This window comes from Tachysurus fulvidraco, chromosome 13 (assembly GCF_022655615.1).
Source record: "Tachysurus fulvidraco isolate hzauxx_2018 chromosome 13, HZAU_PFXX_2.0, whole genome shotgun sequence".
Taxonomy (NCBI): domain Eukaryota; kingdom Metazoa; phylum Chordata; class Actinopteri; order Siluriformes; family Bagridae; genus Tachysurus; species Tachysurus fulvidraco.
This window is the reverse complement of record NC_062530.1, coordinates 19,484,837-19,499,871: the sequence shown is the minus strand read 5'-3', so window position 1 is coordinate 19,499,871 and position 15,035 is coordinate 19,484,837. Positions and strand designations below refer to the sequence as shown.

Here is a 15,035-nt window from a genome sequence, read left to right as displayed (position 1 = left end):
AAGGACCTGTGCAAGACACTTGAGTTCCACTCCAACCTTATCCATCATGTCTTCCTGGATCTTGGCTTGTTCACAGGGGCATTGTCATGCTGGAACATGGATATATGGGCTCCTTAGTTCCAGTGCAGAGAAATTGTAATGCTATAACATCTAAAGGCATCCTTGTGTGATTCCCTCTTTGTGGCAAGAATTTTATAAAGACCCTCAAATGACTGTGAAGGTCAGGCGATCTCAAACTTTTGATCAAACAGTACGTATATCTATAGCACCTTCTTCTTGAATTAAAATACCTGTAAAATCATATTATTAATGTTTGAATCCATTTAACGTCTCATACATCTCATTTGTATGAGACGTTAAATGGACCACGAGAGGAAGAAAAGTACTTTCTCTTATTGTTGTTTCTGTAGTTTTAATGATATTGTGTTGTGGACTGAGGAGACCACTTTCTAACGTTCTACAAATTACAAATTGATGTCTTAGTGACTTTTTAATCATTACTATGGATGCTATTTGTTTTTGTTTTTTTGCTAATTCTATTCTAAAAATGCAAATCTGTGAGTTCAAATATTGTAAAGCACCCATTTTCTTGAGATGGGTTAACATACTTTTTAAACACATTTTGTTAACAGATTAATGCACTTTCAAATCTTTAAATGAACATTTTCTTGATTGTTTCATTGTTGAAACTGTAATTTTAAACAGTTAAATTTTTTTATCTAGAGTTCAGAAGTTCAAGAATCTTTGCATTTCATGTTCACACTTGCCAGGTTTCATACAAATCACACCAGTTTTATCTACATGCACATTCTAGGTATTTATATAAGACACACAGACAGAGAAATGAATGAAGACTAAACAAGAAACTCTGACGGCCATGCAGCATTTTTTTTCTATTACCACCAGAACATCCTTACACACAGATTTATCTCCGGTCTCTCTCCAAAGAAAATTGAATGGTGCCAGGCCTTTTGTTTCCTTTATCAAGACATAGATCATGAACCTTATTCACACACAAGAGGCAGATAAAATCACAGGTTTAAACAAATGCACTCTAGATGAGGGCAATCACTTATTTTGATGCACTGCATTCTGCTATACATCTGCAAACCTGTGGGGTTCAGAGAAATTAGATGACTATGAACCCATCTTAGAAAGATAGCAGATATACTTTCACAATTATTACATATGTTGAAAACAACATGTTATATATGAAGGGATTTATAGTATCCGCAGTCTCTTTTAAAGTCAGGTGTAGATTACTGTATGACAAATATGTATAATTAAATAATAAATAGATCATATAAGCATAAAAAGAATATATTGTGGCTTCAAAAATAATCAACTCAATACAAGCAATAAAATTATATCATAAAGTAGCCTGCTTAGTTTAAATTTAATGCTTCACATGTAGGGAAATTCTAGAAAGTGTAAAGCAAAGGTGCTTCCCAAAATAATAAATAGTCTATAATTATATAAAAATAATATATATTATTGTTTATATACATGCTCTTTCCTCCACAGATAGTATTGAACTAGAAATTGGTTCATAGCGGTATCACTTAACCATTCATGATTAAATTCGTATGTCTCACATTTCATGCCAACTCATCTTCATATGGTTCACTTCTGCTCAGCAGATGTTGCGGACTGTTCAAGCAGAAAAAAGGGTGTGCTGGAGCCTTCTCCACCAAGCCTTCATGTTTCCAGATTCAGCATCAATGTTAATGAGTCTGTATTTATAATTGTAATCATATTGGATAAATGACTGACCTCACCGTGGTGAGTGTCTGTTCTACTCAGCTCCATCTGGTTGAGTCCAGCTGGAACACTAGCAAGTTGGGAGCATGGGAACATAGCAGAGCATCTCTGAAAGCTGTTGTGACACAAACTGACTTTGTTTTCTCTATCTGTTCATTTATTATATTGTTAAGAGGTCTAATTCTTACAAACCAATACCACAACATGAATATTGATCACAAGGCGATATTCACTATGCGATGTTTGCAAACAAGTTTACTTTTTGTATGTACAATATGAGATATTTTTAACTTAGTGCTTTTTACCTGTGATCAGGAAAAACAACTTCAACCCTGTTGCTTTGCCAAACTGATCATTTCAATGAAAGCAAGACCGAATTGATCTGTTTTTCGCGACCGCTGTTGAAAAGGCTATTGTCATTACTTGTGCCGTGCAATTTGAACAAAATGCATGCTGTGAAAATTTTCATCGACCTCTCAGCTACACATATTGAAAAGACATGCTCATGCTTGAGCGTCCTCACTGTGAGAGTAATACACAGTGCTCATTTCTTGCTCTCTCCGTAATCTCACTTGGTCATGTCTCTCTGCAGTAAAATGGATAGTGACAGTAATTTGAGCTGTCTTTTTTCCCTTTCAACACTATAAAAGTGGTTCACAGGGAGTAAGGCACAGCGGGGGGTGCCCTACTTTAAGAATGAACATTTATGTTCAAAGCCAAGAGGCCCCTTTTCTGTAGTTTAACACACATCATGCTTAAACAATGTGAAAATCTACACTGACATTAAAGATAGCGCACTCTTCAAACACACAGTATCTGGATTTAGCAGATAGAGTACACATAAATACACAAATATACCTTATCCATCACCTTGTATCTAATAATCCTGGATTTTATACCCATTTCTCTCTCTCTCTCTCTCTCTCTCTCTCTCTCTCTCTCTCTCTCTCTCTCTCTCTCTCTCTCTCTCTCTCTCTCTCCATGTGAAAGAACCACGTGCGTGCCTTGCTAGAAGATATGCTTAACCCCTCCTCATAATATCCAACACACAGGCAACTGCCTCATTCTTCCCTCTCTTTTCTATACTCCTCATACTTTTCTTCCCCTCACAACACCCCAAAACCCTCCCCAACCTCTAATACTGCGTCTCCTCTCACCTTCCCTCTATTTTGTTCTACCAGACATAAAGCCCTCTTCAGTATGAGCGAGTTTGTGTAAGTGCAACAAGGACAGAGACCTCAAGCCAGAACTGGTTTACAGGCTGTGGGGCAACCACGAGGAAATACATGCATTCACTCACACGCTCACTTACACACAAACTCCAAAAGGAAACCACAGTATAAACACACACGGACAAAAAAAAACTGGCAAGAGTCGAGACAGCAAGACAAAAACTTTAAAGCGTGGGAGTCAAAAGGAGAGCAAGAAGAGGCGAAAAGACAGAAAAGAGAGGAGCGAGTGAAGGAGAAAGGCCATGGCAGGCACACGGATCCCAAGCCGGCTATCCCTGATCGTCTGCCTGCTGCTGCTCGTCACCGGCACAGAGAGCAAACGCAGACTCAGGAGAAGAGGACTCAGCCAGAAGGTCAGGGTCAGATATTTTATTCATTTTATGCATATCTACAGACACAGTCAAAATGAATCTAAAGTGAATGTGAAATATTTCAAGATTAAACATATGTACCATTTAATTTTTAAGAATCTTTCTGTTTTTATTAATATTCCTGGGGAATATTCAGATTGTACATGAATGCAACCTCAAATGTTTACTCTACAATCTAGTCAAAGGCAACAAATGTTTTAATACAATATATTATTATTTTAAATCAAGTTCTTATGAGAATAGAAACTGTTTCTCCAGTCATTTGAGTGAAAATTAACTGTTTAAATTGTTATATGTAATGTTTCCTTCATTTTTATGATGGGAGCCAATACTTTTGGAGTTTACACAGGGTCTACTGGCAAAGTTTAGTTTAATTAATGGGAAAGATGGAATGGTTTACAAAAAGCCTTAGGATCAAATGTCTTAATTCCAAGTTAATTTTACTGAATATATAAATTGTGTAAATGTGTCTGAGTAGTGTGTGTGTGTGTGTGTGTGTGTGTGTGTGTGTGTGTGTGTGTGTGTGTGTGTGTGTGTGTGTGTGTGTGTGTGTGTGTGTGTGTGTTCTCAGGCTTTCAAAGTGGGAATTTGTTTTGACATCTGCTTTTTAGCTCACGTGAGCACAATAGAGGCTAAAGAGGGACAGCGTATGTGATGCTGCACAGCTCTATTATCCTGACATGCACACTTTTAACAAAGCCAGTACATTCAAGACAAGTAGAGGCACTGGTTCATTTATTCAATCTTCCCCTATAAAAACATAATCTTTCCTTTCTGGCTTTTTATCTTTCCTTTTTTCTTTTTTCTTTGCAAAATACATCACATGAAATGATGAAGCAGGGTTGGACTATGGAGCATGATTAGGGCAGCCAGCCATAAGCAGTTCTCTCTGTCTTGTTCCCCATAAAGCAGAAGCTAAGAAGGTGACATTTCCTACAGTGAAATTTTTATTGCAAATAAAGTGGATAGTTGTGGATGTGCATGTCAAGCCAGCACTGTTCTCTGTGTGGTCCACCTGGCACTGAGCTTCCTCCTGATTATATGCAGTAATATGCAGCATAGAAAGCTAATGCATTTTGGGAGTTGTGCACACATGACCCAGCAAAAAATTCTGCACGCCTAAGCAAAAGTACGGCACATTAACAGCACTGAATGTTCACTAAATTTCACATGCTGCAGTCAGCAAGGCTTGAATAATAACCAAACAGGACTGAAGGAAGTACACAGAAACACCATGTCCTCTGGATTAAGGGTCAAGCTGGAGTTCCTAAACTTTAGTTAGTTTTTGTGAAATGTTGGACTTGTCAGGAAGATTCACTACACTATTTCAGCTTCAGTAGAGAGAGCTTCTGTAGAAGTATGGCTGAAGGAACAGAAGAGAAAGAACCAGCCGTTACACTGAATGGCTTTTCTCATAGCATTTTGCAGGCCTTGGTAATAAATCAACATGTGTCTGAGAGCCATTCACCAGAAATATATACAGTAGGTGAGTGGGGGAAGGTAAAAGAACAAGATGGATGAAGGAATACTCAGAAATTATTCTGTACGATCCAAACAAGAAATTAGTGACTGAGAGAAAAACTTGTAACTACCAGTCTTACTGCTTGCATTACTGTTTATCTTGGGTTAAGAATATATTATAAGTAGATACATGTTGTGCTTATAATGCATGCCAGGGCATGAACAGGGATGTGTGACCTCCATAGCATCTGTACACACCTATTTATTTTGCAGATCCAGACTGATTTTGACAGCAACGAAAAAGAAGGCAGATGTTTTGGGCAGAGGCACATACAATGTCTGTCAGTTAGGGTTTTACCATGATGGTTTTCTGCTGCACTAAATATTGACAATGTAACCACATCATCTGTAGGCTGTGTTTATAGAAAGCTTCTCAGCAAGCAGAAAATGACATAGCATTTAATTCAAAGTATTCCAGACTTTCTAAAAAAGTCTGACCGAAATAATGAGTCCTGCCTTGTAAGTTTGCTCAACGTGTTTTTTAATAGTAGTATTTTTTAAAAACATGACATTCTAAATACTTAATGATGTAAATGACTGTATGATTAAAATGTTGCAGCAGTGTTGTAAGAACATTTCTAAACATTTACTAGAATAATCAGAGAATATTCAGTAATAATTTATTCTGAGACACAAAATATCTTAGAATTTTATTGTTCAGAAAACTAAAATTGTTAGCTGGGATGTGTGTGGGGTAGAACATTAAGATTATCTACCCAGGGGAGGGTAGAACCCACTAATCAGAATCATCTAAGGAAATGTCTGTACATTAGATTTTTTAAAAATGCCTGAACACTTTTTTGTAAATTCATACATTCATGTCATTTGTATTGATTGGACATTCTCTCTTTTTTTTTTAAAGGTTTCTACATAATACAGAGTTCATAACATATTCATAAGTATTGCATAAATATTTTATAAAGCAATACTGAAGGATTTATGTATTCAAAACTTGATTTTCTGTGACATTTATTGCTTTAAACAATACAAGAGTAAAGCCAGAAGATACCATTAATGGCTAAGAATATTGTTTAAAACTTTTTTATCTCGGAAGTTATTATTTTTGACTTGTTCTGTGTAATTGATATATCTTCATAAAGGAATTAAAAACAGCTGAAATGCAGGTGCTCTATTTGCAGTCAAAATGTTTCTAAAGCATCACTTCAGTACAACTTGAATTATTTACAAAGCCGGCATGCCAACTGAATGACTGATTTCAGTGCCCTCCAACTAAAGTGGTAATCAAATATGCTTTTATAACAGTGTTAAGCAGCATTATATATAGCTTTTGGAACTTTTTCAGAGTAAAAACAAACTTATAACTAATAAACAAAATGACATTAACAAAAGACAACTGATACAAATCCATGGTTGTTCTCTTCTCTATTTCATGTAAAGATAAATCATAGGTTTTCTGTTTCTCTTTTCCTCTCAATGATTAGCTATTTTATCCTGCCATGTGCGCAGTGTTGATGGAGTTAAATGATCGAATGGATGAATGGATGAAAATCTAAAAATTGTAGATGGACTGATCTTTAAATATAAAATCTTCTAAATGATCATCTACATGTCTTCAACCAAAAATTAATGTTGCTTCAACAATAAAAAGTATTCAAATGGATTCTAGTTGCACTTTGAGTACCTTTGACCCATAAGCGAGTTAACAAAGCACAGTCATGTGTTCACTCTTCAGCAGCCTGCACAGTAATCCCAGTCAGCTGAAGAGGTAATCATTCAGAACTGTAACATTTTGCTAATGTTACTCAATTAGTTCATTACAGATTCCTGGCTACAAAGGAACAGGATTTTAGGATGGCATGACCATCATGTAGTTATCATTTGGTTTAGATGCACAGCCAAATCAGTAATCATTCCAAAGCATGACTACAGTCCAGGGTTTATGATAGGATAGGATATGAGCTTGAAGAAATAATTAGAAGGAATTAACTTCACTGTCAAGGAATGGTTGCTGTGCACTTTCCTCTGAGCTGCCAATCACTTGTAAGATCCTCCTCCTAGTTTTGAGTCAAGGTCAAGCAGCAAGCAATCAGCCAGATGTAGGAAAGAAAAAGAGTTCATTGTGTACACTGCTTCCCCAGATGTGCAGGTACTGTATGAAACTAAAATTTAAAGCACACTTCAATGTAAAATTTAGAAGGTCAGAATTTGAAGCAGTAAAACGTGGGAGAAGATAAGGTTTAAGGAAGGGTGGAGAGTTTAATTATTAACAAAAGAAATTCAGGCAGTGGTAGGCAGCATGTCTTTTTGAGGGGAAAAAAACTTAATTTAATAGTTAAAAGTGTTAGTTAATACATCATAAATGTATACGTCATAATCACTAAAACTGCTGAGATGCCCGAGCAAAATCTCCGGTGCAGCAGCAGTGTGTATTTGTTGGCATCATGGTTGGTAGTTAAATGGTGTTTTTGCTGTGAACATGTAGAAACAAATCAATAAACACTTTCACAGGAATCATTAATGAAGTGCTTCAGTTCCTTTAAAGTGCTCTGAGACAGGAATCAAGTAAAAATCTGTTCAATTATTTCCAGCAAAATAAAAAAAACACTGACCATCACAGCATCTTGTCTAGATATATTTATTGCAAAAAATATTCTAAATTTAAAACTTTGAACTTGTTTTTATCATTTTTTATCACTTCATATCATATACCTCTACTTGGTCAAAAATAACAAAACTCTCAGCGACCTAAATGTGGACAGCAGATTTAAATCACAAATCTGTTTAGGAGTTTAGGAGTCTCTCAAGACTGCAGCTAGCCTGCGGTTGTCCCACTGTAAGAGACGATGTAGCCAGTAAATACTTTCATCATGGAGCTGCTGACGTCCCTACATTAGAGGAGAAGGAAACAAACAGGAAAAAAATCATCCCAGCTTGCATAATAACACATAGCCTTATGGAGATCCCAGGACCATTAACTACAAACAGGAAGGAGATACTACAAGATACTGAAAGATAATCTATTTAATTGTAAGAGCTATGAATGAAGTCAGACTGTCTGGGCCACAGTGTTTATCCCAGTTGTAACTAAAGTATGCTATGCCTGATTAGACAGAAGGATCACTGGGTTAAAAAAAACTGGCATTTAAAAAAAAAAGCTTTATAAGTGACCAGCAGATGAGAAACATCTGGTTGGAAGAACGATGCATAAAAAACATGAACCAAGTCATCAAATTATGTAAAGTTCTAGACCCATTTTGTTCTGGCTTCAGTATGAAAATGAAGAGAAGAAGTGTAAAGAAACGTAAGAGAAGATAAGAGAGCAAAAGGATGCAGTTTTTTATTTTTGACTTATTAATAAGACAAGACATTTAATGTGTGTCACAAACAGTAAAAACATATAACTAGTCAGCTGCACCTTGTGTCCACAGATTCGGGAAGGATAGGGTGACATTATTAGTGACAAAATTAGTTTTACATGAACTTGTGGTAATACACCAGATGAATTTCCCAAAGAGCTAATATCACTAACCAGGGATGTCCAGAGAAAAATGTCCTTGTCATGGCAGCAGATAAAGACACAGGTGCAGATATAAAGAGCTTTATTAGAACTAGCAAACAAAACAAAGAGGTAATCCAGAAGCAATGTCAAAGTCAAGGCAAGGGTCAGGGAATGAACAAACAACATGTATTAGGGCAAGGAAAAGCAAGGTGAGAACACCAGAAACGAGATCAAAAGAAAGTCAATCAATAACCGCCAGCTTGGTATAGACTGGTATTTCAACACAGAGCCTAGACTTTACAATGAAAGCGTGAACTGAGTGACCTTATATACTGTAGCTACTGTGAGCCTGGATACGGTGTAATTGAGTCCAGCAGTTTGTGATCAGTAATCAGGTGAACATGGACAGGAGAGAGTCTTGCCTGCTTATACTCTGCAGTAAAAGTATGTACTCTTTTTGTGAAGAAAAACTGGGACATATTAACATGTCTCATGAAAGAAGATAGCATTATTGCAGAGTTATACACACTGTCATTGAAAACAAAGTCCTCACTGCATTTCAGCTGTTCTTATTCGTTATATTTTACGTAATTTATACTTCAGAAGTTTTATTTATTTATTCACACATTCACAGATTTACACCTTTCTAAAACTCGTTTTAGGATTTGTGGGTGACATTAGATGAAAAAGTGTCCATGGATCCACACTTAACTCATTTCAAAATACTAATAATTGGAACAGAATGATTCTGAATTGAACACTGAATTGGGATTGTAATGGCCATGAGTTGCAATCTAACTTTGTAGGAGTCCCACAATGACATAACAGTTCAGCCCAACTTCATATCAAAAACTACAGTAAATGAAATTATCCAACATTGGGGTTTGGAGAAGTAAAATAATCTTTTTTTTTTCTTTTTTCTTCTTCTCAGCTTTTGCTATGGACAAAACATCACTGCGGTGCACATTTCTAACACACAGACCCTCTAAAGTATTCTCTTGAATTTAGTTTAGTCTAGTTCCCAGCTAACAGTTTAGTCATCACTAGTATGCAACACCTACCGGCCCAGGAGGATGAAGATTATCAAGTGAAGCCTGATTTTTATTCCAATTTTATTCCAATTATTTGCTATAAAACAAGATCTCCACCAAAAATTGCCATAGAGAATAAGCAAAATACAGCATGATTAGACCCCTTATTGGATTCTTTATATTTCTGTCCTGAATGCAAATTAAATATACTACAATAACTTGTAAACCTCAGCTGCCTACTAATGCAGTATATCAACTGAAAAAGTGCTGATCTGTCCCTTTTATACTGCAAATGTTTGTCTATATGATATAAACACTTAACTGATTGAATATCCATTCCAACATTTGCTGTCATTTTAACGGTTGTTTCGGTGCCAAAGAAATAAACACACAAGGCAGCCTTGCCTTACCCTGCTTCAATATCACATCAGAAAGCTAGTCCTATTCTAATGTGGGTTAGTTTTTGCATACATTAGATTAATACTATCAGTATTTTTCATGATAAATAGAAGCTAATATGTAAATAATTGTGCAAATGTCGTCATGACTTTGGCGTATATGAGTTAGGACACTTTTACTGGATTTAATAACAATTGGGGAATTTTGACAAGTTTTAAACTGCAAGGGATATGCATATGTCACACAGACCTGGCAACCCTGCATCAAAGTACACTGGCACTCTGAGACAGAAACACTTCTGTATCTACATTCAGAGCAGATTTAACCTGCAGAATACAGACTAGATTACAATTTATCCTTTTTCCTACATTCAGAGGTTAACTGTCAAGATGATTAAGCAGTCCTGGATTATAGTCAGGTATAAAGAAAGGACAATAGTGAGGCGAGGTTATGAGACAGAGACAATTCTGTCCCAAACAGTACTTCTTATTGGAAACCTGGCTCTAGCCCATTTTTGAAGTCAAGCCTTTGTGGAATTAGCCCACATCCTTCAACTCCTGCACAAAGAGAACGGAAATTCTATTGCAAATCCCTATAGATTTTTCCTTTTTTATGAAGAACAGTGTCTCTATTATACTATAGGTAGGCAAACAGTAATAACAGTAAATCTCTTGTACTGAACTTTAACCTCATGGGGGTCCCTGGTTCACCTTTCTATAGAAAGCATAGAAAGAATGCCAAGATCAGGGAACTAAGAGCAGTTCATACAAGGTTGCTTTACAGATCTTGATTCACATGAATACAAATCCCTGGCAGAGCTACAGCATAGCCTACGCCCAAGTGAAACAGAGAAATTGGCCTCTTAACATGATCCATCTGTGCAGAAATCACTATTTATTTGAATACTTACACATTGTTGAGAATGTGGTTAGCATAATATCTAAATGATTATTAATCTGAGACATTTGAGAACACTGTGAGAAATGTTAAAGGTAAGGTGCCGAAGCCAAAGTTATAAAAAAAAAGTACAAACTGCGCCATCTATAGGACATAATGATGCCAGGTTTAACTACAAACTTAAAAACAAGTCAATCATTAAGTGTGTAGATGAAGAACACAAGTTTTTAGATTGCGTGGCATGTCAAAGGTTTTAGAAAAGGATCCTGTAGACCCTCAGAAATAAACACAATACTTTTCATTGTCACTGATGTGGTACTATGAAGGGTACTTGTTTTGTACCTTATCTTTGACGTTTAAATGTGAATATATTGTAGTTGTGATAATAATTTAAATTACATAATTGAATATTAAGGACCACACATTACATATTACATTAAATTTGCAAAAGATCCCTTCCTAATCAAACTATACAGCTTATTACCTTTATTTGTAATAACGTAAGATTAATAAGGATTGTTCTGACTTTCCCTGCAGGACTATGAGTACCCAAACAACTCCCAGTCCACTCAACACCAGAAGAGTGATCGGTGCCCACCTCCACCTCAGATGCTTCCTGAGAGGGCGTGTGAGGTTCCAAGCTGTCGCTCGGACTCAGTGTGTGAAAGTCACAAACGCTGCTGTTACAATGGCTGCATCTACGCCTGTCTGGAATCAGTTCAGCCTCCACCTGGTAGGAATAAACACTCACATGCAGACATACATACAGTCATCAACCTGAAGCACAAAAATGGTGGTCAGTCCAGGAGTCCAGGAAGTAGCAAAGGCGAGCAGTAACATCTAATTATTGTTGGTGTATTTGAGGACTCTCTGGAAATGATTACATTAAACTGTGTAGAACTAGAGTTAAATGCGGTTAGAGGTTCCTTTTTTAACAAAAGTTTTCCAACAGTTTTCTCACATTCTGTTTCTGTGCATTGATCAGTGCTGGACTGGTTGGTGCAGCCAAAGCCAAGATGGCTTGGTGGAAATGGCTGGCTCTTAGACGGGCCAGAGGAGGTTCTCCAGGGTGAGTGGTAATCATCATCATATAATGTAAACCTCTAATACAACACAGACCTGATCATATAACAGCTTTTATTATGTATATTTATATACCAACATGCTGTTATCTTTATTTTGGTGTTTGTAGCTGAGGCGTGCAGCACCACAGAGGATGGGGATGAGCCCTTACACTGTCCTACCGGATATGAATGCCACATCATTAACCCAGGAAACCCCACCGCAGGCATCCCCAACCGAGGCCAGTGTATCAAACAGAAAGGAAACTCGGGTCTGAATTCAGCTCAGTTATCTCATATCCTGTTCCTCAATTATCTTATTTGTGTGGTGGTCGGGGAAAACCGGTCAGATATCAATGTAGATGAGTTCTGTAAATAGCTGAAATAACTGAGGTTTTGGTGAAAATTGGGATTTTTATATCTAATGCATACTTTAAGGTCTCTACTGTAAGAAGCTATACATTTATAGTTTTTCACCAAAATGATTTGGATATGCTGTTTTGTTTAATTTATTTAATTATTTTATTCAACTCCCTGCAAATATCAAGTAAGTGATGGGTAAGAGGCCTGTTTAACAAATTCAGTCTTAAATGCAGTCAATCTAAAGGTGTCTAAAACCTTTCAAGTGTGCTGTCATAGTGTGATCAAGTTGCTGGGCTGACTGCCACAGTGAAATTGTAGCCTAATCAATTCAGTCTGTAATCAAATAGCAGTGTCAAAATGATCACAATGCTCCTCCAGACAGAAAGGAATCTTTAAATGCAATTGTCTCCCTTTTCACTTTTGGGATTAAGCAGATTTTAAAGTGCCAGAATTTACATCTGCTTGATTTTGCTGAAAAATTCAGCTTGGCCTGAAATTAAACAATTTCCATATTTCTGATAATGATGTCAAATCATAGACAAAAAACTAAACCATTAATAAAATAACACAAAATACATTTATTGATCAATTTAGTACAGCAATAAGGAATCATAAATCTAACAAAGATATATGAGCAAAAAAAAAAAAAAAAACTCTGGGTCTGGGTTTCTGAACTATATAAAGAAGACTATATAATTTCCCAGGTTCCATCCTGAGCTCAGGATACTGTATGCCTAATATTTCACATGTTCATTCAGTGTTTGTGTGGGTTTTCTCAGGGTTCTCTGGTTTTCTCCAAATCCCTGCAGTTAGGTCTAGTGATGACACTAAATTAATGTGAACAAGTGTATCATGCACTGTAATGTGCATAGCAGGTGTACAGGTGTTTCTTGTAAATTGGACAATGCATGTACATATTACTTTATTCATTCATCTTCACTAAGCATGACCTGACCAGGATAAAGTGTTTACAGAAGATGTATATACTGTATATGTATTTATGGAGGTATTATGGAGGCCACAAGTAAATACAGTAGTTGTATGTACACTTGTAACTACTTAGAGAGATATAAAATATAGCTATAATGCTGTAATATAATATCGTGCAAAACCTCTTCTACCTTAGCTATACTAACTGTTCTCCCTCTAGATGGTCGTAGCCTAAGGCAGAAGTACTTCAAAGAGCAAAAGGATTCCCTAGGTTAGTATTACTGCCAATTCACATCTACAGCAAATTAGTCATAGGGAAGAAACCTCTAAGACTTACAATTTGTTTTTTAATCTTTGCTGTTTCTTCCTAACAGGAAGCAATGGCAATATTGCAGTGGGTTATGAGAAATATCACAAGCACTTAGGCTGAAAAGCAGGTGAGGGTTTTTCATTGTTGGAAAATGACATTGAAAATGTACTTGGCTGCGTGAGGAAACATACAGCTGTGAGGAGCATTTTATTAGCTCATCATTGTGTGTTAAAATAAATGGATCTGGATCTTGAGGTTTTTTTAATATGCATATATACGGCTGCTGTATCTCCCATATTTTATCGGAACGTTGGCAGTTCAATCAAAGGTTGTAATTTAAGATAGAAGGCATTTGGACTTGTTCAACACTATGAGAAATTCTTGATTTGTTGAGATAGCAATATTGCATTTTATATCATCCATGGATTATAATCTGTTAATTGAGACTAATGCAGACCTGTATGCATTACCATTTTGCTGCATCATATTATAATTATCTACACACTATACAATGTTTTACATGAATATTCTCTTCTTTTCTGATAGGTGACTTACTGTACACAACAAAACAAGTCAACACTTCTACAGAAACTGGATATCCTTAACTTTATTTGGTGCTTTATATTTGAGGTGCTGTAACATAGAAAAGTCATCATTTCCTACCTCCTCCAAACACCACACAGTGGTATAACTTGCCAGACTGATCGTCACAACTTTCTTGTATATACACATACTGCTTAGTAAACAATAGAATTTGTTCTTCCGATTGTTTGGAATATTTAAAGTATGATAAAGCTGAGAAAGTATCAAAGCTACATCTACCATTATACACTTTCCCAGGCTCGGGAATCCAAAGAAACGTGTGTGCTCAAATACCTCAGACATTATCATTCAAAAAATTGTCATAGATTCCTCCAAATTATTATTATTATTATTATTATTATTTTCCTCCAAATGATTTACTGTCATTTAAATTAGGAATGTTTTGGGATCCTCTAGGAGAAGTATTTTGCAGCTGAGGATACTGTATAGATACTTAGGAAACAGATAGTCATCCTGTTCTCACTTAGTCTCAGCAGTAAATGAAAATGAAAAAAAATCAGTTGATTAGAAAAATTTTAGTTATTAATGCTGTATTAATGACGCATTACACAAACACATGTAATGCTTGTAAAGCACAATACATTATAAAGCTAAAAAAAAAATCCTCTAAATTCTTTTCCAGCCATTTTTATTGGGTTAACACCACATAAATATCAATCATTACATTTATTTATTTAAGTACAGCATGTTGTACTTATTGTCCATTCAGCCACCATTCAGATGCTATAACAGACCCTGTGTTATAATGCAGTAGTAAGTTATAAGCAATATTTACTACATTATGTCACCTGACATGCTGTACATGTGACCATAATTACGTATGTACAATACCTTCATATGGATTTTTAGATAGAATTTTGGTTTTGTACAATGTTAAAACTGCAGTAATAGCAGCAATAAAACATCATGAATACAGAAGGTGCTACAGAAATTTTCAGTACTTTTGCCAATCCTGTGTGAATAAAAAAATTTTTCTGCAGTCTACAGCACCCGTCATTATTCATCTGCCGTAATGTCAAGGTTATATTGAATCATCTGGATTAACTGCCATTTTTTCAGCCTTTATGACAAGGAGAAAAGAGAAAAGCAGAGAAGC

General features: G+C 36.1%; 1 protein-coding gene across 2 annotated transcripts; it reads left to right on the top strand.

The window, feature by feature from the left end:
- Positions 1-2,809: 2,809 nt before the first annotated feature.
- wfdc1 (WAP four-disulfide core domain 1) lies at positions 2,810-14,918 on the top strand. Of its 2 annotated transcripts, none has more exons than XM_027162010.2 (7): positions 2,810-3,352; positions 11,210-11,405; positions 11,658-11,741; positions 11,865-12,005; positions 13,247-13,297; positions 13,401-13,463; positions 13,883-14,918. In XM_027162010.2, the coding sequence occupies exons 1-6, from the start codon at positions 3,236-3,238 to the stop codon at positions 13,454-13,456; spliced, it is 645 nt and encodes a 214-aa protein (XP_027017811.1). In that variant the 5' UTR covers positions 2,810-3,235; the 3' UTR covers positions 13,457-13,463; positions 13,883-14,918. The 2 variants fall into 2 exon arrangements, with proteins under 2 accessions (XP_027017811.1, XP_027017812.1); XM_027162011.2 differs by having other exon boundaries at positions 2,812-3,346.
- Positions 14,919-15,035: the final 117 nt, after the last annotated feature.